Raw genomic sequence first — 24,607 nt, forward strand, 5'->3', positions numbered from 1 at the left:
AAAATATCTGCATCTTTGTGGAGACTTTGGGTTGACCATTGTAGGATCTTTTTTCATTGTGTAAGAATGAGTCTAATATTTTTAAATGTAAGCTGTATTTATGTGATAATGTGATGGAAGACGAGCCCAGGGACTTATCAAACTGCTGATCTAGCAGCTTACTCTACTCACAGTCATCTTAAATGCACAAACAACTGAAAATTTTGTTCAATATCAAACTAAAACATAAATACTTTTCATATCCAATCATGGCTTCTTCTCAATTAAAATCTATATTATTAATAAAATAAACTCATGCCCAGTTACCAGCCACAAAGTCTCTTCAATTCTTCTCTTCATTTACTATTTTCACTTAATCTGCATCCCCGTTATCACATACATTCTTCTTTTCACCAATTTTCATCTCTCTCTCACATTTCAAATCTAAGTCTCTCCACTTTCTTATATCCACTGGGCACCTCCTGTTTTCCTCCTTTCACATCAAATTCTATTTCTTTTCTTCAGGACCCCTCTATTTCCTCGTGCCACCAGCCAAGAGACATTTCTGTTTTTTGTGATTTAATGATCATGGTTCAACTGTGTAGTTTTTGAGTCAAATTCACTAACCCTTGTTTTGTGAGTATGTTAGACTTACAAGTCTCAGTGGCATGCAGTTTGTAAATTGGTGTTGTCATTGATTGGCAACCGGTCAAGGAAGATAGAGATGTTACAAGGTAACACTTGTTGATGTATAGCATCAGTAGAAGTAATGATCAATTGTGATGTCTTATGTGAATCCTGTTCTTCAGATATATATATATTGATTATTCTCATAATAATCTGTATATGTAAATAGATATTGTGAAAGCTATTATCATTATTGGACCTTATCGTCTAGCGCCGATTGCATAAAGGCTGCCGAATATATGAAGCTGTTTCTATAAACTAACTAATGGTTAGTTATGCATCCGCACAGGCATGACCCTATGTGGCCAAAGTCATGACTCTACTGAGGCATGACTCTTCAAAAATATATATGTTCAATGCAGATCGTTGGAGACAAATATCAATACATGACAATACAAGTCCCAACATTCTGCATATTTCCCTCTGCAGGTTAATTCCCAGCTATCTGCATATTTTTCTCAGGATAATTCTCAGCGATCTACATTGAAGTTGTAGACTAAAGATAAAGACTCATTGATTACCATTCGAAGAACAAATTCTACATCTCTGGTTCCGATGCTGATGTGGGTACAAGGTGCTTATGCATGGATTTTTTTTTTGCTTTTGGATGTGTTTGGGTGCGTCCATATATACATATATATGTATGTATGTATGTATGTATGTATGTATGTATAGCTTCTTATTCTTAATGTCTAGACTATTCCATAGAAAGAAATGCAAGAAATATACAAAAATAAACCATTCCATAGCATGATACTTCACCATTGATAGTTCAAATTGAAATAACAATAATGTCTAATTAGTAAATTACTCAAAATCAAGATTCCAATGCAATTCGAATTACAAATTCAAAACATAGTTCATGGTTCAATGTTGATCAATCAAGAGTCAAGGCTCAAGATTCACAAATCAAATTCAATCAATCAAAATCATAAGGATTCTCAAAAAACTCTACATTCTCATCATCTCCTTCTGCTGCAAGACTTGCAAGGTCATTTGAACCAAACATGATTCCAATTGTGCTAGATGCAAGTGCCATGATGTTATCAACAATATCGTCTGTCATCACAGTAAGATCCTGAAGTGTCGCATCTAGGCTTGCACATTCAGGGGCTACACCCCAAAGCTTGGTTGACCCTTTCTTGTATCCATCCTCCTTATGTGATAAAAGATGCAAGTTGGTATGTATATAAACCCAGTCCTCAATTTTCTTTGAGCCCAACTGATTGTGCTTCACTAAATGGATATTGGAGTATGTAGTCCAATTTTGTTCAGCAATAGAAGAACTTGCAACCTAGATAGTGTTCATAAAATCAAACATACAAATGAAAAGCAAATTAAAGAATGTTAAACACTAAATTGTAGAATACAATTGCTAAATAAAAAATAAATGAAAACTTACTTGTGAGAGGATCTTGATTGCAAGATGTTGTAGATTCTTGAATGGTTGACCATACGTGTGCCACCATGTGATAGCTCCCATGTCATTTTGGTCATTTATTGCATATGGAGTAAGTTTTGATCCTAAAGCAAATAAGCCAAATTCTAGCCTCACCTTTTTGTGCATTTCATCATCTGGGAAGAGTCTTGCAAATGCAATGTAGTACCTAGTAGCAACTTTTTCATCTGCACATGGTGCAACTCTATCCAACATAGCAAGTATTTCCTGGCTATAGTACCTTGGAGATAAGGCACATGCAAGAAGGTACAATGGGGTAGTCATCATCTCCCATCGATGATGAATGATTACCTCCATGTTATTGCACAAGGCTCCACATTTTGTGGGGTTAATCTCATGTGCTTGTATGGAAAGCTTTACCTTTTCTACCATGGTGTCCATGCCATCGTACACATCCCCCAAGCAAGGTGCATCTGTATCAGCAAAGCGTAGCATAGTCATGATAGACTCGGTGAAATCCAATACAAATTGCACATGAGCCAACCAATGCTTATCCAAGACCATACCCTTGACCTTCAAGGCTCTCTCTAAATTTAAAGCCTTCCATACACTCCATTGGTTACAAATAGCCATTTGCCTCAATGTTGATTGCACCTTGAGGAGTTGTCTCATAACAACAAGATGAGATGCAAATCTAGTCTCATCAACCTAAGCAAGTTGACAATATGACAACAAATATAAAGAAAAGTTATAAAGAAGAAATAATTTGATAATTGAACATGAATATAAAACTTGTTCAAAATTAAATAAATAAACAAACGAAACTAAGTAATTACAATTTGAAAATTTACCTTCAACAACTCCAACTTGGAGAATGATCTAAATATGGATCGTGACATATGGTGGTTTGTCACAAACATTTGTATCTCCTCTCCCTCTTGGTATGTTTGCTTCACCGAATCTATTTGGGTGCCAATTTGTTGCATGACCAAGTTGAGAGAGTGTACAGTGCATGGTGTCCCAAAATATGGCCGTATCAAGACTGAACCAAAGCACCTGCACCCCTACAATTCTTGGCATTATCTGTGACCACCCGGACCACCATCTCTATTGCCTCAATGAGCATTCTAGAAATGAATTGTGAATCCTTGACTTGTCTTTCACAATCAATCGCCCTAAAAAACATTGCCCCTTTGGGGGACATTGCAATCACATTATTCAATAGTCGGTTTCTTATGTCTTTCCATCCACCAGGCACAAAATTTATACCGAATGTTTTCCAAGATGTCCTAATTGGTTGAAGAGCTTTGTCTATAGAAATCTTTTATTTTTGCAAAAGAATAGTGCGCACCTTTTCAAACCCAGGGCTAATGTAGTTAGATGATGCTTTAAGGATGGCTGCAACCATTTCCTTCCAATATGGCAATCTTACCAAATTGAAAGGAAGACCATTGGCATAAAAGCAATGTGCAATGGCTTCATCAGCAAGCTCTCTTGGCTCCATTTTGAATGTTTGATCCAATAGACCTCTTTGTGGATAATAACTTCTACTTCTTCATCTCCCTATCACACTTCCAAGAATGGATGTTTGGAGGATGCAACATGATCGGTGGGTACATTTGCTTTTCTCTTTGTGGATGTAGGTTTATACAACCTTGTTTTGGATGTGATCACTAAACGATCAGCAACTTCTTGTTCTTTTATAAATCCGGCTAACTGTGCATCACTCATCCTTTTTCCATCTTTACTTCCCTTGCACAATGCTATTCCTTTACCAATAGGGCTCATAAAACGAGCTTTGACTCGAGAATATGAGTTGTTGAATGGTTTAACGACATACATTGTATTTCCAAATGTAAGACCCACCTCCTGAAACCTATAATAATCTTGTGGTGTGTCTCCATAATGCAAATGCCACATCAATATTAAAGTTATCACTTCATTCACCTTACCTTGCTGCTGAACTTTGAATATTAGTAGTGGCCATTCTTGCACAATCGAAACCATCAATCTAATAAAAAAATAAAAAAATAAACTTAGAAATGTTTAAATAAACTATGAACATGAAACATACAAGTGCAATTATACAATACAAAATACTAAAAAAAGCTAGCTAAACTTAATCCTTCATTCCGTATTAAAAAAAAAGGAAAAAACTTGAAAAAACTCTTCCAAAACTTGAAAAATTCATGAATATCTAAAAAAAATCACTAAAAAGCTCATGAAATGGATCAAATGCTTACCTTAGATGCTTAGACGTCCTTTGTGTAACCTCAATAGACACCCTACGAATGATCGTCTTCAAAAATAGTGACCCTGCTTTGGAAATGCCACAATGGAGACCAAATGAGAAGAGAGCCTAGCTGCAAACAAAATGAGAAGAATGAGCAATGAATGGCCTCTTTTAGGGCTGTTTTAGGGTTTTGAGGCAAATAGGAGAAAAATATAATAATAAAATATATTAAACACATGTTTTATTAAGTTACGTAACTGGCTAGGTACTCAAAATCGTTGGGTGCTCTCTGGATGCTCTTTGAATTCTCTTTGGATGGTCTCCCAAGCATCTTGACGCATTTGTAGGAAAGAATTATGCTTCCTGCAACACCCATGCAACATCATAACACATCCACGAATCGTCGTGCATCAACACCTCCCTCCGACTGAAACATTAAGACTTCCTGGGAGGTCACCCATCCTAGTACTATTCTATCTTGAGCGCACTTGACTACAAAATTTCCTCCATGTTTAAACCCACTCTGCTTGCAACCCCATTTGTAAAACCTTCAACAAGTGTTGTGCTAATGATCCTTTCATTTGAAAGCTCCTTAAGCTCATCAATTGATAAGGAGATATTTTCCATAACAAGCAAAATTGTGATATTGCTATTAGGATTCAATTCTATAATTGTTGAGTCAAACTTGACCCCTATTTCATGAGTAGTGGTTTAATCATGGAGGATTGTGAGCATCACCTAGATGCAATGAGTGCTAAGTGTTTCATTCATTCTCATTAAGCAAATTTCTCATATTGGTATCAAGATTCAACTATCTTTAACAATCTTTGTTTACAAAAATGAACTTAAATTTTTAATGCCAACCGTGGTCAAGAATTCCTTCTTTTTCTATGCACATTCTTGTTTGCTTCTTGATTCTTTGTTGTTGCATGTTTTTTCTCTCTCTGCCCAACTATATCCTATCTAATGCACTTCTGACATTCAATCCATTTTTTTTTATAAAACTCAAACCTTTGATGCCCAAACTTTGCTCATTTCTTCCTGAGCATTTGTTGGTAAATTTTTTTAACTTATTTTTTATAAAACCACTATCACACTTCTTTTTGTAAATATTATCTTCTTTCTTTGTTCTAAGATCTTTACATTTCATCTATAAATCAACACACACTCACCTTACCCTCCCTTGGCCTCATGTTTCTTTCTTATCTAGGTAGCCTCTAATCCTTTTGTCCCTTGACTACTATCTTTCTATGCAACTCTCTACATATTTTGTAATGTTGCCTTTTTCTAGGCCATTATTTCCTAATGTGTCCTTAGCTCTTTTCACAATGGTCCCGTGGGCTAACCAGGATTTTGCAAGGATCAATGTGAGATTTGATATAGGCATCTTAAGTTTTAGGCAGATCGAAGTTGAATTAGTAGGGTTTCCAGATACTATTTATTGTAAGTCGGTAGGGTTCCACATTTTTGGCTTTTAGAGTTGGACATGGGGCATCTCGTCCAATTCTTTTCGACGAGCTATTATGCATGGTTTCTAGAGCCCAATTGGCTATTTGTTTTAATGTTTGGAGATTACATAGTTTTAATAAAGTGACCTCTAAATTAAAATGCATATTAATAAGTCACTTTATTATTATAAGGCTATATTATTCTCTTAAGTAGTAAATGACAATTTAAAAGATGAAGAGAACAAAAATGAAGAGACGGGGAGGAGAATATGAAGTCACCAGGTTGTGTTTAAAAGAAGAAAGAGGAGCTCATTTCAACATGCTTGGTTGTGCTTCAAATTTCTTCTCTTGAAGATTTGGAAGCACAACTTCAGCTAGCTTGACAATGGAAACCCTCTAGTTGGAAGACGATGGATGAAAACCCATTGTCCGTGGAGACAACATATCAAGTGTCTTACTTGTGCTTGAACTTAATTTCCTATTTTCCAATCTAACTATTATTTTCTATATGTAGAATTGGAGATGATTGTTAGTCTACTATAGATTTGATTGTAATATTCATTTTGGAAAATTCATATTGTTGCTGGTTATTATATATGTGCCGCTGGAAATTGAAATGAAATATTATTTTATGAGACTATCATTGCTGAAAGTTATGACACGAATTAGCTGTTTACATTCCTAAAAATATGTGTGAGGAATATTGGAAAAATACCCATTTGGGATATTACAATGGTATTAGAGTTAGTTTTCTTGCTAGCCTGTGAAGTGTTATCAGTGATACATTTACAAAAACTTTTTGTCAAAAACAAGTTATAGAGAATTTTTTTGTCAAAAACAAGTTATAGTCTTGCCAACCAATCAGTGGTTTTAGAAATCTCATTTGAGAAGAGTGGTAAAACCATTATCAATGTTTTGGGAATAATTTTTTAAAGCTATTTACATTCGTAATCACATTATTCAAATGGGAACTTCATTGTTAAAATTGTGGAATATCTTTTTATCTGAGGAAAAACAACAAAATCAGTTGAATTAAAGGTCTTCACTTTCCTCTGTAATTGGAAGCAATGTTTCTATTAGGCCAAAATATTTTTCTATATTTTGAGTGAGAGGAGAGGGATTTGTAGAGCTGCAATACTTTGAAGCGGGGCATTCAATATTCAAATAATAGTAAAGTTTGAATCTATTGCGTTTACTGTGAGTTTTCTTTTGATATTTTAGCCAAGCAAGAGATAAGCATATAATCTTTTGAGTGGCCGGATTCATTAGAATTGCTAATGTTTAAATATTTGAGTGCTATAAAGTTTGGGAACTTTATTATTTATTGGGAAATAATTTTTGGGACCCAATTAAGGTAAGGAGAATTCTTTAAAGTTGGGTGCATACATTACAAATATCGATTGGCTCGAAGCTTCGAAGGCGGATCCTACCCGTAGATATTCAAACTGATACTTTAGGAAATTGTACAGTTGGGCCCTCATATTTTGTTGATGTTAATATATACCATTGAGTCACTATAGTATCGATGAAAGTAATAAAGTTTAATATAAATGAGGCTTAGATCTTTAGACTATTCTAAAGTTTGGAGAATATATTTCTAATGATGGGTACATTATTTAATTTATATCAAGATGGGCATTTTTGTGCCCCCTTGATTCTTCCTTAGACCGTGCATTTTTATTATTGCCGTGGAGTTAAAATATGCCCGCATTTTGTAAAATTTAGTGAAATAATTATCGTTTTGCTAGGAGCCTATAGTTTCTTATGGTCCTCATCCTCCTTTTTCGGATGGGATCCAATAGTTTCTTACAACACTCATCCTCCTTTTTTGAATGGGAATCGCCTATTAGAATAGTAGGATGTTGGGGCAGGGTGGGGGAAGTTGTAGTTAGGTGCCCTCACCCTCAATAATTGAGCGAGCACTCTACAATAATTATCAAATTCACTGTTTGCTTTCTACTGAATTGATATATGCTCAGGGATGCCACGCATGACTCCATTTGTAGCAAGTCCCATGTTCATATACTGCATCCAGATTCAGATGAGGGCCTCTACCTCGTATAATGCCATAATCATTCAAGAGTGCAATATGGTAGTGATTGTTTCTAGTGTTTATAATCCCCCTACTATTATAAGTGGTCGACATATTGTTTCTAAAGGCAGATTCTTCTATACGTAACATGTGCTTCCACCCCTCTATATTGTTGTAGGTGGGCTTTTAGATAGATCTGCCCTACAACTATATGGAACTTCTTTCGGGCCATTCACCTCATGTCATTCACCCCCTATCCCTCTCCCAATCATAGCTTTTTCCAGCCCTAATGCAAGCAAGTTGGCGGTTGGTCGAGTTAGATATAGAGGGTTGTTGGCCTATATGGATAGTTGGTCTCTAGATAGTTTCAATCGCCTAATCTATAGCCTCCCACCCTTGCGTCGAGAGTCATGTGCAAAAGTCAGAGTAAGTTGTCAAGTTTCATGCAGTTATTGTCAGAATGAGGAGGGGAGCCCTATAGATAGTAGGGGATTTTGCCCTCTACTCTTCTAAGGGTCTAGGGTTTATTTTCTCGAAAGTGGATTCTAAGGAGAATAAAAGAAATTATAGAACTAAAATGAGCGGAACATTTAGAAGCCTAGAAGGCGTGGCGAAAGTTTTTCGAGGGCAATTATGCTTTTCCAAGACTATAGCAGTTTGGTTTTTATCTGAGAGATAGTACTCATATCCATAGATTATGGGTAAGAAATTTGTAGAGAAGATTTCGAGGTGGAAGAATTAGGAATTTTTTATAGATAGTTGCAATCTAGCTTGAAAAGGTGACGTAGTGTTAGGGTAACATGACTCGCGGCGAGTCATGCGAATCAGCGAGCCGCACTGACCTTGCCGAGTCACAATGACTCGTGACTCGTGAGCAGAGAGTGACTCGCGTGACTTGCATGACCCGGTCGCGACAGGCTCTAAATCCAGCTATTAAAATATAAATTCTTACAAGTTTCTTTAATGTTTTTTTTTTTTTACATTTCTCACTCATAACCCTAAAAGGGCTCCCATAATAGTCTATAGTGAAAAGAAGAAAGAGAGAGAGAGGTAGAAGAGAAATAGAGTTTTCTTGTTTTGCAACTAGCTGAAAGGAGGAGGAGAAAAGCTTGCATTTGTGACATTGGAGCTTGCATTTAGATCATCAAGGAGTTTATAGGAGCTCTTCTCAACACTTCCCAAAGCATTTGAAAGAGGTAAGACTTGATTGTTTAGATTTTGATGATTTTTTTGTCTATGCTTATGGGTTTTTTGCATGAATTTTTTTTGTTTGTTTATGAGTTTTTTTATAACTTTAGATCTTCATAAAATGCAATGTTGAAACGGTAATATTTGGTCTAAAATGTCTTATTGCAGCAACCTTTACATTTTTCCTTAATTAAGTCATAATGGCTTTTGGAGGTAAAAAACCCAAGCTCTCTAAAGGCAACAAAAAAGATGAGTGTTGGAAGTTCACCATAGAATTTCCGGGCAGAAAGAGAACTCAAACAAAATGCCTATTTTGCAAAACCATTAATAGTGGGGAGATAAATAGATTAAAATACCATATTGCTAGCATACGTGGTCATGATACTGAGCCTTGTGGAGCTGCAATTTGTTGGGGCTCAACATTTTTGTTATGTAGCCTTGGAAAAATATGAACAAGAAAAAGAATTTAAAAGAAAACAATTAGAAGAGTTAGCTCAAATTGGTTCTAGTTCTCTTCAACGCTCATCTGCAAATGTTTTTGAGTCAATAGGCTATGTTGGAGAAGGTTCTTCCTGTCCCCTCTATCGTCCTAGTGCTTCTGTTGCTCGTGCTTCTTTTACATCTATTCCTTGCACTTCTAGTGATACTATTGCTGCTGCCCCTTCTAGTAGTGTTGGCTTTACCTTTTGTCCTAGAGTCAGAAAATCTAGTAAGTTGGACAACTTTTTTGTACCGTGTACCACTCCTGGTGCACAACCTTCACTTGAGAGCATGGGCTAGAATAAGGAGATACATGAAGCTGGAGTAAGAGCAATTAGCAAGTTTTGGTTTTTTTGCGACATTTCATTTATAGCAGCCAGGTACTTCAAGTTTTCAACTTCATTTATATTTGATTGTTTTACATTTTAAGTTTTAAAATTTATATTCAATTTTATACTTTTAACTTGATGTTGAAAATTTGAAATATGCTAATAAAAATGTTTTTATAAATGTAATAGGACTCCTTATTGGCAGGGGATGATTGATGCAGTTTCCATCTGTGGTGCGGGGTTCAAAGCCCCCACTGAAGATGAGTTGAGTGGATCCCTCTTGCTAGATATGGTTGAGGAGATGAAACTTGAGTTGGAAGACCACAAAAAGATTTGGAGCCAAAAGGGGTACACCATCATGCTCTACTTCTTGAAGTCTAAAATTTAATGTATACTATTATTGAATAACGAAAATTTTGTTTTATTGAGTATTGATTCTTGAATGATAATTATTTTGTTTAATTTTCACTTTCAGGATCCACCATGTTTTTGAGGTCCATAGATGCTTCCTCATGTGTGAAAAATGCAAAATTCTTATGTGAGACTATTGAGGAGGTCATAAGGGAGGTGAGGGAAGACAGTGTTGTCGAAGTGGTGACAAATAATGCAGCTAATTATGTTGTTGTAGGTAAAATTTTAACATCTAACTTTCTAAGTTCTACTTCTAAAATATTTGTTTTAGTTTTTTATTAAATTTTGAAAATTAAAAGTTTTTTAATACATCAAAAATTTTCATTGTTTACTAACTAATTTAAAATTGCTACAGGAAAACTATTGATGGAGAGACACCCAAAAATCTTTGGACTCCATGCGCGGCCCATTGCATCGACCTCATGTTAGAGGATATTGGCAAGCTTGTATGGGTGAAATCATGTGTTACCAAGGCCAAAAATCTTTGTAAGTTCATCTATAATCATGCCTTGCTCCTCAGCACTATGAGGAAATACACGAAGAGAAAGGAGTTGGCTCGTCCTGGTATCACAAGATTTGCCTCTAACTTTATCACACTAAAATTCTTGCTGAGTACAAGGTTAGAGTTGAGGTGCATGTTTGTTGGTCCAAAATGGAGTTCCTCCTCCTTTGCTAGCAGCCCTGCAGGTATAGATGCAACAAAATGCATTTATGATGATGATGATTGTTGGGAGCCATGTTCGAAGATTGTGGAGGTAATTTTAAATTTAAATTTTAAATTTTAAAGGCTTAAGTCTTAAAATTTTATAAATTAATTTATCTCATACATATTTTATTTTTTTTCATTGTGCAACTTTGCAAAGTTTCATCATTTACTAAATTGTTTTTTTGTTTAATTGTTTTGTAGATCACCGAGCCCCTTGTAGCCCTCCTATGAGTTGCTGATGGCGAGAAGTCCTCTATGGGCTACATTTATGAGGGCATGGATAGGGTCAAGGAGATTATTAAGGCCAAATATGTAGGAGTTGAGGAAAACTATGGCCCTATTTGGGACATAATTGATAGGAGATGGCAAAATCAGCTTCATAAGCCCATCCACGTAGCAGCCTATTATCTCAATCCGACATACCGTTTTCGTGATGATTTCAAGGCAGATGAGGAGGTTCTTAGTGGCCTATACACAGTGATATCGAAGATGTCCCCTAATCCCACAGATATATTGCTTGAGATGGATGCCTATAATAATGCATCAGTGCCCATTTTTTCAAGTCAAATTTGCAAAGAAGGTCGTACAAAATTGCAGCCAGGTAAAGATTGCAGCTTAAGCCTTATACAATCTAGTTTCTAAATTTCTAGCTTTAAACTTAAAGTTCAAATTTTGAAATGAGACTAATATTTTTTTGTTTTCCTTTTTTCAAAATTCAGATAGATGGTGGCAAATGTTTGGGCCTTCAACCAGAAACCTTCAGCAAATCGCCATCCGCATTTTGAGCCAGCCAAGTAGCGCTTCTAGATGTGAGCGCAACTGGAGCATGTTTGAGCACATCCACTCGAAGAGGCGTAACAGGTTGTTTGTGCAGAAAATGAATAGTCTAGTCTTTGTGCACTACAACCTGCACATTAGGATCAGGGAGATTTTGGATAGTGACACCTCTCTGATTACTCTAGAGGAGGTTGATCCAAAGTATGATTGGATCACTGAGGCTACTGATCCTGTCTTTGATGATGAGGACCTGCAGTGGCTTGACCAGGCAGATAGAGAGGGCCAAGCTAAAGCTGTGGCTATGGCAGCAGAGGACCAAAGAGCTCCAGTTGTTCCTAGTGGCACCTCACAGACATTGGCAGAGCCAGAGCCAAAGAGTATAGTTGATCCTAGAGGCACCTCACAGGCTGATGCTATGGCTACTGAGACATCCAGGACCTACCTTAGACGCCTTACTAAGAGGCATTTTATAGATTATACTGAGCCTGAGGTTGAGGCTGAGGTTGGGGATGAGGATGAGGATGACGATGACGATGAGGATGAGCCTGAGGATGAGGATGATGATGAGGACTCTGACTAGGAGCCATAGCTGTAGACATATAGTCTTGTTTTAACTTTTCGTTTAACAATTTAACTTAATATATGATCAACATTTGGAACATTTGAATTTGATTTTGACTATTGAATCTTGATGTGTTGGATTTCATAATGCATAAATGATAATACGTATACATTTTGATGGTTTGCATGGATTTATCTTAGTTTGACTTTAATTACTAGTAATATAGTATTTACTTTTAGCAATTTACCTTTGTAAGTTTGTAGTATTGTACTTATGTAATCGATGTTTGACTTTTAAGTTTTAACTTTAAGTATGTGCATTATTATCAAATTATCTTCTATTTAATGATGTTATTGTGTCTTCACGTGTAATGATCCTATCTTTTGGCCTTAACGTTCTCCAAAGTCTAAGTGGAGGATAAGAAGACATTAAATTAATTTCTTATAAAGTCATTTAATTTAAAGGTGACTTTGTATTTAATTATTTATAAGGGAGTAGCTTCTAGGGTATGTATTGATTATTGGAAGGACGAAAGCTTCTCATGATTTAATTAATTATTGCTAGGGAGGGATTTCTAAGAATGCATTAATTATTGGAAGGAGGAAGCTTCTAGCTCTTGCAATTAATTAATGTTTTAGTTCCTTCTAGAAGGATGAAGAAAAGGATAAATAGGGCTAAAAGTCTCATTGTTGGGCATGGGATTATTGTATCGGATGATTATGACTTGCATTTGATAAGAGCTTGGATGTGTGAATCACACTCCCTTCTTTTGGCAATAGAGGACGTTCATTCTCTGTTGTAACATTCTAGACGTCACTCCCTTAGGGTTTGGCCTTTGGAATACAACTCTTTGTAATTGATTGCAGCATTCTCAGCAATAATATAATTTCAGCCTTGGTCTAATTTTTGGTCATTCCTGAGTATCCATTACAGTGGTATCAGAGCTTACTTGCAAAGTGTTTCACGAAGTTATAATCGGTAGGTGCCCATTACAGTGGTATCAGAGCTATAAGTCCTGCCATCCTGTGGAAGTCTTATAGATAGCGGAATAGAGGGAAAAGTGTTTGACAAAATGTATATCAGTCCAAATCAAGAAAATGTAATATTCAGATTACTGGGTACATTAGAGGAGGGGCAGTGGATGCAACAGGATCAGAATAGGCGAATGGATATGATGTTGCAACTTATGGCTAGAAAGATGGGCATCAACATTGACAATTTGTATGTTGCTCCAGAGCAGAAGGTAGTTGATTCCTCAAGTGGGATTGAGACACGTATAGAGCCAGCCAGTTATGATGTTGGTGATGTGGGCATTTCAGCGGAGTCAATAGAGACATGCGTGCAAAGTCAGGAGACCACATATGAAGCTTTGTCAGGGGATGGTGATGCAACAATAGTGGAATTAGGAGAATGCAAGGAAACTGTCATATCAGCAACCACTTCTATGTCAGTTGAACCATCCGATGAGGAGTTAAGCAGTATGCATGCAGTTGTTGATATGTGTTCTAATGATGGTGCATATGTTGATGATTATGAGTTTTCATCAACTACAAATTCGGTTCAGTTTTCTGTTGCAGCAGTTAATGTTGTTCCTATGTCCATATATTTCGATGCAGGAACACCTATTGTTGATACAGTTAGCATGAGTACATATGGTTCACCTGCAGCTACATCTTTTTCAATGCATGATAGTGATAATATGCATTCCAGTCCAATATATATTATGTGGATGGATACAGGAAAGAAGACATTTCATAAATCTTCTATGGAGTTGCCTTATGGTGACATTCTAACTTCATCAGCACAAGTTTTGAATGTTAGGCTACAGGGGTTGTTCCTAATGATGTAGGTTTACAATTGGTTTAACTTCCATATGGATATCACATATTGGGATCCAGGTGGAGGTTGGAGTCCATTATGTTACTTAATTGCTTGAGGACAAGCAATTTCAAGGAGGGCGGATTTGTAATGATCCCATCTTTTGGCCTTCACATTCTCCAAAGTCTAAGTGGAGGATAAGAAGAAATTAAATTAATTTCTTATAAAGTCATTCAATTTAAAGGTGACTTTGTATTTAATTATTTACAAGAGAGTAGCTTCTAGGGTATGTATTAATTATTGGAAGGACGGAAGCCTCTCGTGATTTAATTAATTATTGCTAGGGAGGGATTTCTAAGAATGCATTAATTATTGGAAGGAGGAAGCTTCTAACTCTTGCAATTAACTAATGTTTTAGTGCCTTCCAGAAGGATGAAGAAAAGGATAAATAGGGCTGAAAGTCTCATTGTTGGGCATGGGATTATTGTATCGGATGATTATGACTTGCATTTGATAAGAGCTTGGATGTGTGAATCACACTCCCTTCTTTTGGCAATAGAGGACGTTCATTCTTTGTTGTAACATTCTAGACGTCATTCCCTTAGGGTTTGGCCTTTGGAATACAACTCTTTGTAATTGATTGCAGCATTCTCAGCAATAATATAATTTCAGCCTTGGTCTAATTTTTGGTCATTCCTGGGTATCCATTACAGTGGTATCAGAGCTTACTTGCAAAGTGTTTCACGAAATTATAACCGGTAGGTGCCCATTACAATAGCACCATTTATCAGAAGGAACATCACATTTAGCTAGGCGGCCAGCCTATTCCAGCTTGGGCGTTTCTTCCAGAGGCAACTCGAGCTTGTATTGTGAGCGCCATTTCTTATTAGCAACCATGTTTTGTAGTTTGGAGATCATACAGGGGTTTGTGAAAACAAGCTCACCATCTCTTGTGTGTAAAACCCTTCTACAGTTGGCGTCCGGTTCATTCTAGACAACAACAAATCCATTATATATATCTTTTTCTTTGACTACAAAAATCTGAATATTATGCCTGATACAATTTGAACCATTTCCAGATTGTTAAGTGCTTTCAATATTTGAATGCTTCTCATCATTCTTAGTTTGAAGGTAATTGTTATTTGTTATTTACTTGCATATATCTTCAAAAACACCTAAAATCTCGAAAACGAGGAAAAACCAAAAGGAAATCAGAATTCTATAAAGTCTATTCAGAGGTACAAAATTCTGGTCAAAATCAACAACAAATCCATTTTGTATATCTTTTTCTTTGACTGCAAGAAATCTGAATATTATGCCTGATACGATTTGAACCATTTCCAGATTGTTAAGTGTTTTCAATATTTGAATGCTTCTCATCATTCTTAGTTTGAACTTTGAAGTTAATTGTTATTTGTTATTTACTTGCACATATCTTCAAAAACACCTAAAATCTCAAAAACGAGGAAAAACCAAAAGGAAATCAGAATTCTATAAAGTCTATTCAGAGGTACAAAATTCTGGTCAAAATCTTGAATTTTGAAACAAACATCAATTTCCGAGGTCACCAGGATTGGGGATCTTTCAACAGGGGTTTTCAGATTTTGTTCAGAGCACCATCGGGGTGAACCTTCTTTCCACCACTCTTTTTGGCATCTACATGGATGAGCTCCTCTAGGACTTCATGCTCTCTGGGACGGTTGCTACTTACACTAGGTTGTAATAACCCTGCCTGGTTATAGTGAAATCAAACATCAATTTCTTTCATAAATCAGCAAATAGCATTTTGTAAAACATTCAACAATTATCCTCTACTTTACAAACCCAAGGTTGATTTCAGCTGCTTTGTTGTTGGAGTTAAATGATTCTTGTGTTTTGGGGATTTATGGGTTTTTGACTTTCTAAGAGTATATCAAATGCTGGTAATTATCAATGAAACTCACAACTAGAAATTTAAAACTGAACCAACTAGCAATTCTGTGATAGACAATTTATTGCTTCAGCAAGTGTGATAATTACAATTTATAATTAAAGAACCTGATAACTCTAGATCTGATTGCAACAAGATGAAATGCCAAGGTTTTGAATAGATTGAGAGCAGATGGCACTCCTCCAAACTTGCACATCTTCCTTAGTAGTTGCCCAATCAGTTTGCAGACCGAAATCTCTCCACGAAGCCCTCCCATGTTTGACCTGCACCTACAACTAACAGTCATGCCCAGACTGCCACATAATCTTCAGGAAGTTACGCCCAAATTAGTGTCCAATGTGTTGGGTGGATATTTTGCAACCGACAGTTTTGGGTAAAAAAATTCAGTCGCAAAATAGGATGACCAGCCACAACGTGTGAGACAGAGTCTCTCATACCTTAAAGGGAAGGCTCCCCCTTTTCACTGTTCCTTGGATCAACTCAAGGTAAGCAAGAAATTGAGAGATTTATAAACTGGGTGTTACTATTATCCTTTCTTCTTAACTTTCAAGAAAGAATCCACTTATTCGTAAGGCGAATAATGGGCAAGGTGAATCTCTAATTACACTTCTATCGCGAGCTGGAAACAGTGATACCAATAAATTTTAACTAACTCAAAGGCTAGCCAAAACGTACCAGTTTGGCTCTAAGTCCTATTGTACTTCTATGTGGTAAAATCTTTACAATTAGGGCACAAAGACTCCTAAAAGTAATAACAATCTAACTATTTTGCGAATTAAGATGAAAATATAAGCTACAGACAAAGCTTCTAGCTATATGGATTTTCACAATTGTTCTTGGTCAAAGCTCGGGATTCAATTGTTTCTTAACTCTTTTCTATCAATCACAAGATACAATATCAATGACAAAAGATAGTACGAATCAAAAGTAACTTGAATGAATTATAGACAAAGCTTACAATTCACACAAATAACAATCTCACTTAATCAAAGTTAAGTCTCAAATGCTCCTTTGTATTCACTTTCTCTCAAAATAGTGCTACACAAACAAAGTTCTGCTGGCACAATATCTCTAGAGCTCTTTTGCATAAAGATAATGATGATTTTACAATGAGGGGGGCACTCCTTTATATAGGCAAAGAAGTTGAGAAAAAGGGGGAGGAAAAAGTGGGAGCAACTCAACCAACTTTGACCAAATCTAACTACAGAAACTAAAAGGGTTACATGCAACTGCACATGCAACTCGCATTACACCTTTTACATATATGCAATTCGCATTACATGCAATTATACTTTATCATGTAATGCATCTAAAACAACTATGAAGTAGAAATTACATAACAATCTTAAAGATTGCTTCTTAATGCTTTGAATTTCACAATGACGTCACGCACTGTAGGAAGATCAGCAATCTCCATTGTCTTTGATATGGCTTCGATCCTCACTGCATTCTCATATGCTGATTGAACAACTTTAGAATTTGCTACTGTATTATCCAACAAGTGTTTTGTCAAGGATTTGTACAAAACGAACTTGTTCATTGTGTGCGAACCAAATTCTTCAGAATCTACATCAGCATTGATTCTGATTGTATACTAAATTCACTCTCTCTGCTGCCAAAAGATTACCAAGATTATCAGTAACATGGCATCCCAATTGATCCAAATCACAAGTAAGGCTTGTTTCAACTGCTTGACAATCTTCAAGAGCCACTTGCAATTTTGTGATCAACTTTCTTAAGGTCTCTTCCCTGTAACCAATGAGTCCTTGAAATCTAAAGAACATTTCACATGACGGAAGAACGTCACATGAGACCATAGCATTTAGATCAAATTTTATCATTTCATCCCAATCCTCAAGGATTTCCTTTAGGTTATCTGCTTCTTGAGTCAAAGAAGAAATTAAGCTTAGTTCCATTTTGTTCATCTCTTTGATATGCTTTAGAAGTGCAAGTGTTTCTGTGATAGCTCGAACTCCTTCAACAATGATTTCCTGTATCCAAGACTTAGCAGCTTCAATCGACCTTCTTTCTTTAGATGTTTATGATGCAACAACATTCTGAGAAGATTGCTTTTGAATGATCTCATTCAAACGAGCTATTTCCTATTTCAATTGATTCTTCTTTTCCCAAAGCTCATGATTGCTTTTTGATACATTTGCCAATGCATCATGAGCATCTTGCAAAGAACTCAAACGAGATTGCCTTCCAACTTCAACCTTAGTAAATTTATAATCAGAGCTAGTGAGTTCTTCAACAGGTTTATCTACTAAAGGCTCAGCAACCTCAACATACTTGGTTTTGTCAGAATCAACCAAAATTCTAGAAGCAATCTTGTCCTTCAGAGATTTGGATTTAGTCTTCTTCACAGGAAGATTGTTAGGAGGAACAACCACCTTCCTTCTTTTCATTGTTATTCTACTCAACCATGCAAGTAGGTTGAAACTTTCATCTGTAGAAGCAAGCATAGTGGAGACCATTGGCATTGATCCAAATTGTATATCTGTAGTGATTGAACAAGATTCAGTTTGCACTGCTGTAGGCATAGGAACATGTTGTGAAGATTCTGTCATGAAAAGTTCAAATCCTGTCAAAGATGTATCAAGTTGGGAAACTTGACCACTAGTAAGAGTCGGAAAATCTTCAAACACATTTGCTAAGTGTTCAAATTGATCATGTGTAGGAACACGAGGAGCAGCAGATGAAATTGGAAGAGCCATGGTATTAACTTCTAAGACGGGAATAGAATGAGTGAAAATAGTAGAAAATGAATCTACATCATCATCAACCTCATGCAAAAGGGCTCTTCATGTGGAGAAGACGTACAAGCTTGTGCAGGCTTAGGAGGAGATATGATTCTTATTTCTCCTTCTTCATCTGAATCTTCTTTTTCGGATTCTATTTCTAGTTCTTCTGATTTTGTCACTGATTCTTGAATTGGTTCAGGAACTTGGGATGATTTAGTCCCTTTTTTGCCCTTTAATTTGATTTTGAGAGTATTCTTGACATTTGAAGATGAAGCACCATCTTTCCCTGTAATTTCCAGTTGTGACTTCTTGCCAGGAGGACCAAAGCTTCCACAATTTAAACCCATTTTAGGATTTACTCTTTTTAGGCCTTTACTTTTCGACCACTTGTTAGTGTTTGCTAAGATGGATTGAAACCTGTCCATAATAGATGTACCTTCTTTTTATTGCCATTGAATAGGAAAAGGACACGTTTTATCAAAACCGGCTTGATGAAATTTCGGATCAAAGATATTGCCGTCATCTTCAACTTGGAAATCTGGAGGGATTTCCAACATATTAAGATCGATTATTTGTTGCAAGGTTAACCTGCAATAATCCATCTTTATAATATCAAGCTCTGTTCTCATGTCAATCCAAATGTCTTCAATGCGATGAATATGAGTATAAGCCCTCTTTATCTGAGAGTTCATCTCTCGATAATCAAAGTCAAATCTAGCCTTGAACCTCTTCAATGTAATCAATTGCAACTCTGCTTCCATATTCTTCGCTTTAGGCACAGAAACAATTGAATAATTGCCAATAGATAAAGGCCTAGCTGAGGTGATGCCAAATCTAGGCCTATGTGATGCATGCTGATCATTCTGCACGTCCATGAGTTGTCTTGCTAACTCCATTAGAATAATTCGATTTGTAGCATACCTAGGTAAGGTATACGGCTCTCCTTTGAAATACCCAACTCTCAAGTATTTGAAAGTGGGAAATTGAAAAAAAATGCAGCCATACTAGTTTACCTTTTCCAATGCTGCATTAGATACTCTTTTGATACACAACTGTTTGTCGAACAGACACCTATAATGTCCAAAGAAAGCATCTTGGACTCTTCTGTAATGATACTTACTGTTAGCCAAAGTAATTTGGTCATAGTATTCCCAAACAAGTACTTGAAGACGATCACCTTTGGTGGAAAGCCCCGAAAAAGACCCCATAGCAGCAGCAATGTAAACTAAAAATGAATTCATGTAAAAAGGTATTGATATTCCTACATTGCATATCTGCTGACAGAGTGCAGTACTAATAAGCTCTCCCCAAAAGATATGTTCTTTGTTCTCTATGATTTGAAACATAAATTTGTACATCCATGGCTCAAAGTCGGAAGAATCCTTAAGACCACAGATTCTGCTGAGAAGGATGATGAGGTCCTTGTATTCCTGTTTAAAATTGGACTGTGGAAAAATTACTCCTTTTGTTGTCTAACTAGTAAAGGTTGACATACTTCTGATAGTTGCTTTTTTGTTCGTTCCAACAAGCCAATGAGGAATCTTTGGTCAAATCAACACATTCTGATTTATGAGGAACTTTGAAGACTTATTCAATCACTTCAGGGTCAAGGCTAATAATAACCTTGCCGTCAGCATCTTTGATATTCCTTGTCTTAGGAGTGAAGCGCCGAGCACATCCGTAGATAAAATCAGGTTCTATGGCCGCCATGGGAAATGTAGAAACCAAATGGATGTTGCTTCTTTTAATACGTTTCATCTCATGCGTAGCTGGAGCTTCAATCCTTTGTAGAAAATCGGCTACATCTATGTGACCAATCTTGGTGTCTAATATGTTATGTTATCCAGAATAGACATAACTGAAGAAGGAACGGCATGAACCAATTCTTTGTCATATTGGTATTTCATCTTGCCCTTGGATTTGGAAGGTGGGGACATTTCTTGTGCTTGTACTATAACACAAAAATTTCAAAACACAAATACATCGTCAGAAGGAATCTACATGTAAGTGAATTCCAGAGCAGCAGTGAAGATTCGAAAATGAGTGACTTTCGAAGAGAAAGTGTATGTATATACAATGGAATGTGAAATGAAATGAAAGTATGAATATGGAAAATGGAATGAAATGAAAATGCGTGAAGGTGAAACGCATGGGAATGTGTGCAAAGTGAAAGTTGCTGATTTCAAAAGTGACTTGAATGTTTTCAAAGCTTTATTGAATGAAGCATGCATATATGTAAATGCATTATGTAACGGAAGGTGAAAAAATGAGGCGTAAGTGCGAATGTGTATACATGTATATGCGTATGCGGATGGAGGGTATCATGTAAAATATGTTATGAGGTGGAAACATGTATGGAAACATGTATTTATTTATGTAAGTGCGAATGCGTATATGAAGATGGAAATGAAACAATGGAGGTGAGATAATGAATTATATAGTCACTTTTGGAGGAAGAAAGAAGTCAAAATTCACAGAAAGTGAAAATAACATCTTTTTTGTCTTTTCAAAATATGACTTTTGATCAAAATCGGACCTTTTAGATGCAATTACACGTAAAGCATTTCGTGTAATCGTGTCGTGCGAATGAAAGCAAAAAATGAGATGGATGAAAATGGAAACGGAAAATGGGATTACATGCATATGCGGATGGCAAATGAAGTGAAAAACATGTAATCGCATTTTTCGAATGAAATGTGAGATGTAATGACATGGAAACGGAATGTGAAATGAAATGATAATGCTTTTGCATGTAGTGAAGGAAAAAAAAGTTTTTGGGAAAAAACTGGCAACTTCTCCAAAATGGAGAAAAACCGGCAACAATCACACAAAAACAAAACGAGAGAAAAACATACCTTTGAAAATAACTCAAAACATACCAAGATTTAATGCACTCCCAAAGATGAAATTCGAATTTGGAACTTGGGAAAGAACCAAAGACATCAAAATGAAGAAAAATTTCATATTTAAAGAAAAAATGCACATTCTAAGGCAAAGATTTTCACAAATGGCATCTATCCAACGATTTCAAGCATCAAATCGGCAAGGATAAGCATGAATTAAAACACAAGAAAGAAGAAGTCCACTTGATGAATATGTGCCAAAAATGAAGGAAAAGATGCTCTTTCTTTGAAATTTTCTTCAAAAATGATGAGAATTTGTCAAATCTCCAATATCCGAATGATAGAGGGCAGCAAACAAGGAGATTATTATGCAAGATTACAAAACGTGCCCTAAATTAGCTCCTCATTGCCATGTTTTAAAGATTTGAAAGTTCTTGAGCCGTTTTTATTAAAACAAGCAAAAAACGTGATCTTCAAAGTAAAGTATTTTGATGATTTAACACCAAAATAATGATCCTCAACCAATGTAATCACCTAAAAAGGTAAAAATGACTTGATCTCATGCAAAAACGTGATCAAACTTGGCAGATTTATGGATTTTTATGCAAAAAACGTGCCCTAGCTTGAAGTTTCAAACATGTTTTTGGGTGCAATAACTTGATTTTTGATGAGGGCAAAATGATCACCTCTCCAAAACATGATGAATGCAATTGATTTCATTCAAATCCATGAAGAGAATCAAAAGTTATGATCAAAATAGGAGGTTTTTGGAGCAAGAACATGTTTTCTTCACATAATAGGACATTTTTGTGTTCATTGCATATTTTAAAACATGTAATAAGGTAAAATAGGACCTTTTTGATGCAATTGCATGTTTTAAAAAATGTCTTTGGTTATAATCTCACTTTTTGAAGCCCATTACATATTTTAAAATGTGCAAGTCTCCAAAATCTCACTTTTTGGAGTCACTTAGTATTTTATAAACATATCTCACATTTTTCATGCACAAGCATGAAAACTCAACTTTTCATGTCATTGCATCAAAAAGGTCCACTTTTGAGGCACTAAAATGACCATATCTCTTGACTGACAACTCCGATTGACCTCTAGGTTAGACCAAATCGAACGGGAAAACGAAAGGCATAAGATGAGTGAATTCAAAGGACCAAAAACAAGCAAACACAAACTCAAAAGCAAAGAACGGACTTTGAAGGCTTCAAAAATCAAGCAAAGGCTCGACAGAAAGAAAAACAAAAATGACTTGACGAAGGCTTTCAATAAAACAATTTGATATTCGAATTGAAATGGATCAATCGATCAACATTAAGCAATTGAATATCAAATTCAAGCTTAGAGAGACACGAAACTAGCTTGGAAAAGTTTTGTGTTGTTACCAACATTTTGTGGTGACAAAATGCAGGACAACACAATGTATGAGGGATGTGGTGCATGGAGAATGCTGCCATTAGCTGATGAAAATGTCAATTAAAGGAACTGCATATGCAAGACTCAACCGCCCAGATTTTGTGTGAATTCATACAAGTGAATTGAGATCCAAACCCCCGCTGGTATGCACACTGAATATTAATGCCAGGTAGGGAATCTCAAGAGCTGAAGCAGATCATGTAATCACTGTAAAATCAGAAAGTAACTGCATCAAGTAGAATTATCACAAACACTCAAATACCATGCAGATTGAATCTCCTCAATGAGCATAGCAATACAATCAGATTTCAACCAATGTTGTCTCCCAGCAACAGGACAAACAACAGGGAGACATCCAATAATTTCAGACTTGTAATGCTCTAAATTTGACTTGCTACAATTCTCAACACAAACTTCTTCCAAAGCAACAGACGCACATAAATGGAAGACTAAAATAACTTTCATTAATCCACTATTCCTCATTAGTGGGAACAAAACAATTAGCTTCAAACCCTCCAATTGCTCTTCAAACTTCGTACAATCCTCCCTTCACCTGTACCTCTTTAGACACAGATCAGACAGTAGGAAGAATCTGGCTAATTGCTATACAACAGCAGCAATACTTCAGAATTGGCTCTCAGAATTTCACCAAAACCTTCAGCCAATTATTTAATAAAGAGGATATGATAATCAAACTTATTCTCCTTAGCTACAGTAAATATAGTAGGAGATGTCGGCCAATTGTATACTTCAGCACAATTGCCAAGAACTACTCAGACTTAGCCCTTATACTTTAGCAAAGGCACACAATTTAGAACTCAGGAAAAGCCACAAAGGCAACAAAAGAAAATATATATTCAAGCGTCCTTTCCTCAACAAATAGGCTTGTATTAATAACCTCCAGATTCCCCTGTGTTGCCAAAAGCTTCACCACACAACATTAATTAGAAGCTTTCATTAGATTCTCTCACTTGACATGGCTTAACTAATTAATAAATGACACTTTCTAGTGATAACTCAACTCTCAATTTAAGTGAAATTATAGAGTTATAATTTAACTTTATAATAAGCCATTTAATAATTAATACTAATTTGGCCACTAAAATATAATAACTCCCAAAATACTCATCATTTAAATATGTCATTTGAAACAGGAGTCATACTTATTATTTCTCCATGTGACCAAATGCACTTTCCAAAAATAGAAAGGGTCCATCTCAATCAACACCAACTTACCACAAATAGTCCGATCTGAGCCAAACAAAAACCAACCTGTAGCTTACTGAAATGTGGAGAAGATAAGACCTTCCCAAGCCAAGCCACTGCCACAGAAGATCCTCTATCCACAATAATTAGCCTACGAGGATCACAATAATAGGCTAATTCTTGAAACTCCAATGCTAGGAAAAATGGGGAAACTACATAGGTTTTGATTTCTATTCTACTATTTGATGATGATATGACTCTTTTGGCTTCTTCCCTGGAGGGGCTTCAACGACTTCTTAATGGGTTGGCCTCCTTATGCGACTCACGACAACATGTTGTGAACTTGGGGAAGACCTAGGTGACGGTCCTCCATTGCTGAAAGACCTCGCATCTCCATTTCTACTTTCAAG

The 24,607-nt window shown here is 36.2% G+C and overlaps 2 protein-coding genes across 3 annotated transcripts in view; both read left to right on the forward strand.

The window, feature by feature from the left end:
• Positions 1-24,607, forward strand: part of ATGRIP (Golgi-localized GRIP domain-containing protein) — a 236,648-nt gene that overhangs the window by 201,301 nt on the left and 10,740 nt on the right. The gene's annotated exons all lie outside the window — the stretch shown is intronic.
• LOC149541211 (uncharacterized) lies at positions 6,444-12,378 on the forward strand. The gene is made up of 5 exons (XM_089802218.1): positions 6,444-10,123; positions 10,251-10,403; positions 10,542-10,941; positions 11,094-11,493; positions 11,612-12,378. Exons 4-5 carry the CDS (start codon positions 11,148-11,150, stop codon positions 12,247-12,249), a joined length of 984 nt encoding a protein of 327 aa, XP_089658344.1. The 5' UTR covers positions 6,444-10,123; positions 10,251-10,403; positions 10,542-10,941; positions 11,094-11,147; the 3' UTR covers positions 12,250-12,378.

This window comes from Cupressus sempervirens, chromosome 9, assembly GCF_028749045.1.
Source record: "Cupressus sempervirens isolate cs-2001-9-10 chromosome 9, ASM2874904v1, whole genome shotgun sequence".
In the NCBI taxonomy this organism is placed as follows: domain Eukaryota; kingdom Viridiplantae; phylum Streptophyta; class Pinopsida; order Cupressales; family Cupressaceae; genus Cupressus; species Cupressus sempervirens.

Coding starts and splice junctions, on each gene's coding strand:
- LOC149541211 (XM_089802218.1), top strand. CDS start 11,148: ATGGGCTACATTTATGAGGGCATGGATAGGGTCAAGGAGATTATTAAG. Junction 11,494..11,611: donor TCGTACAAAATTGCAGCCAG/GTAAAGATTGCA, acceptor TTCAAAATTCAG/ATAGATGGTGGCAAATGTTT.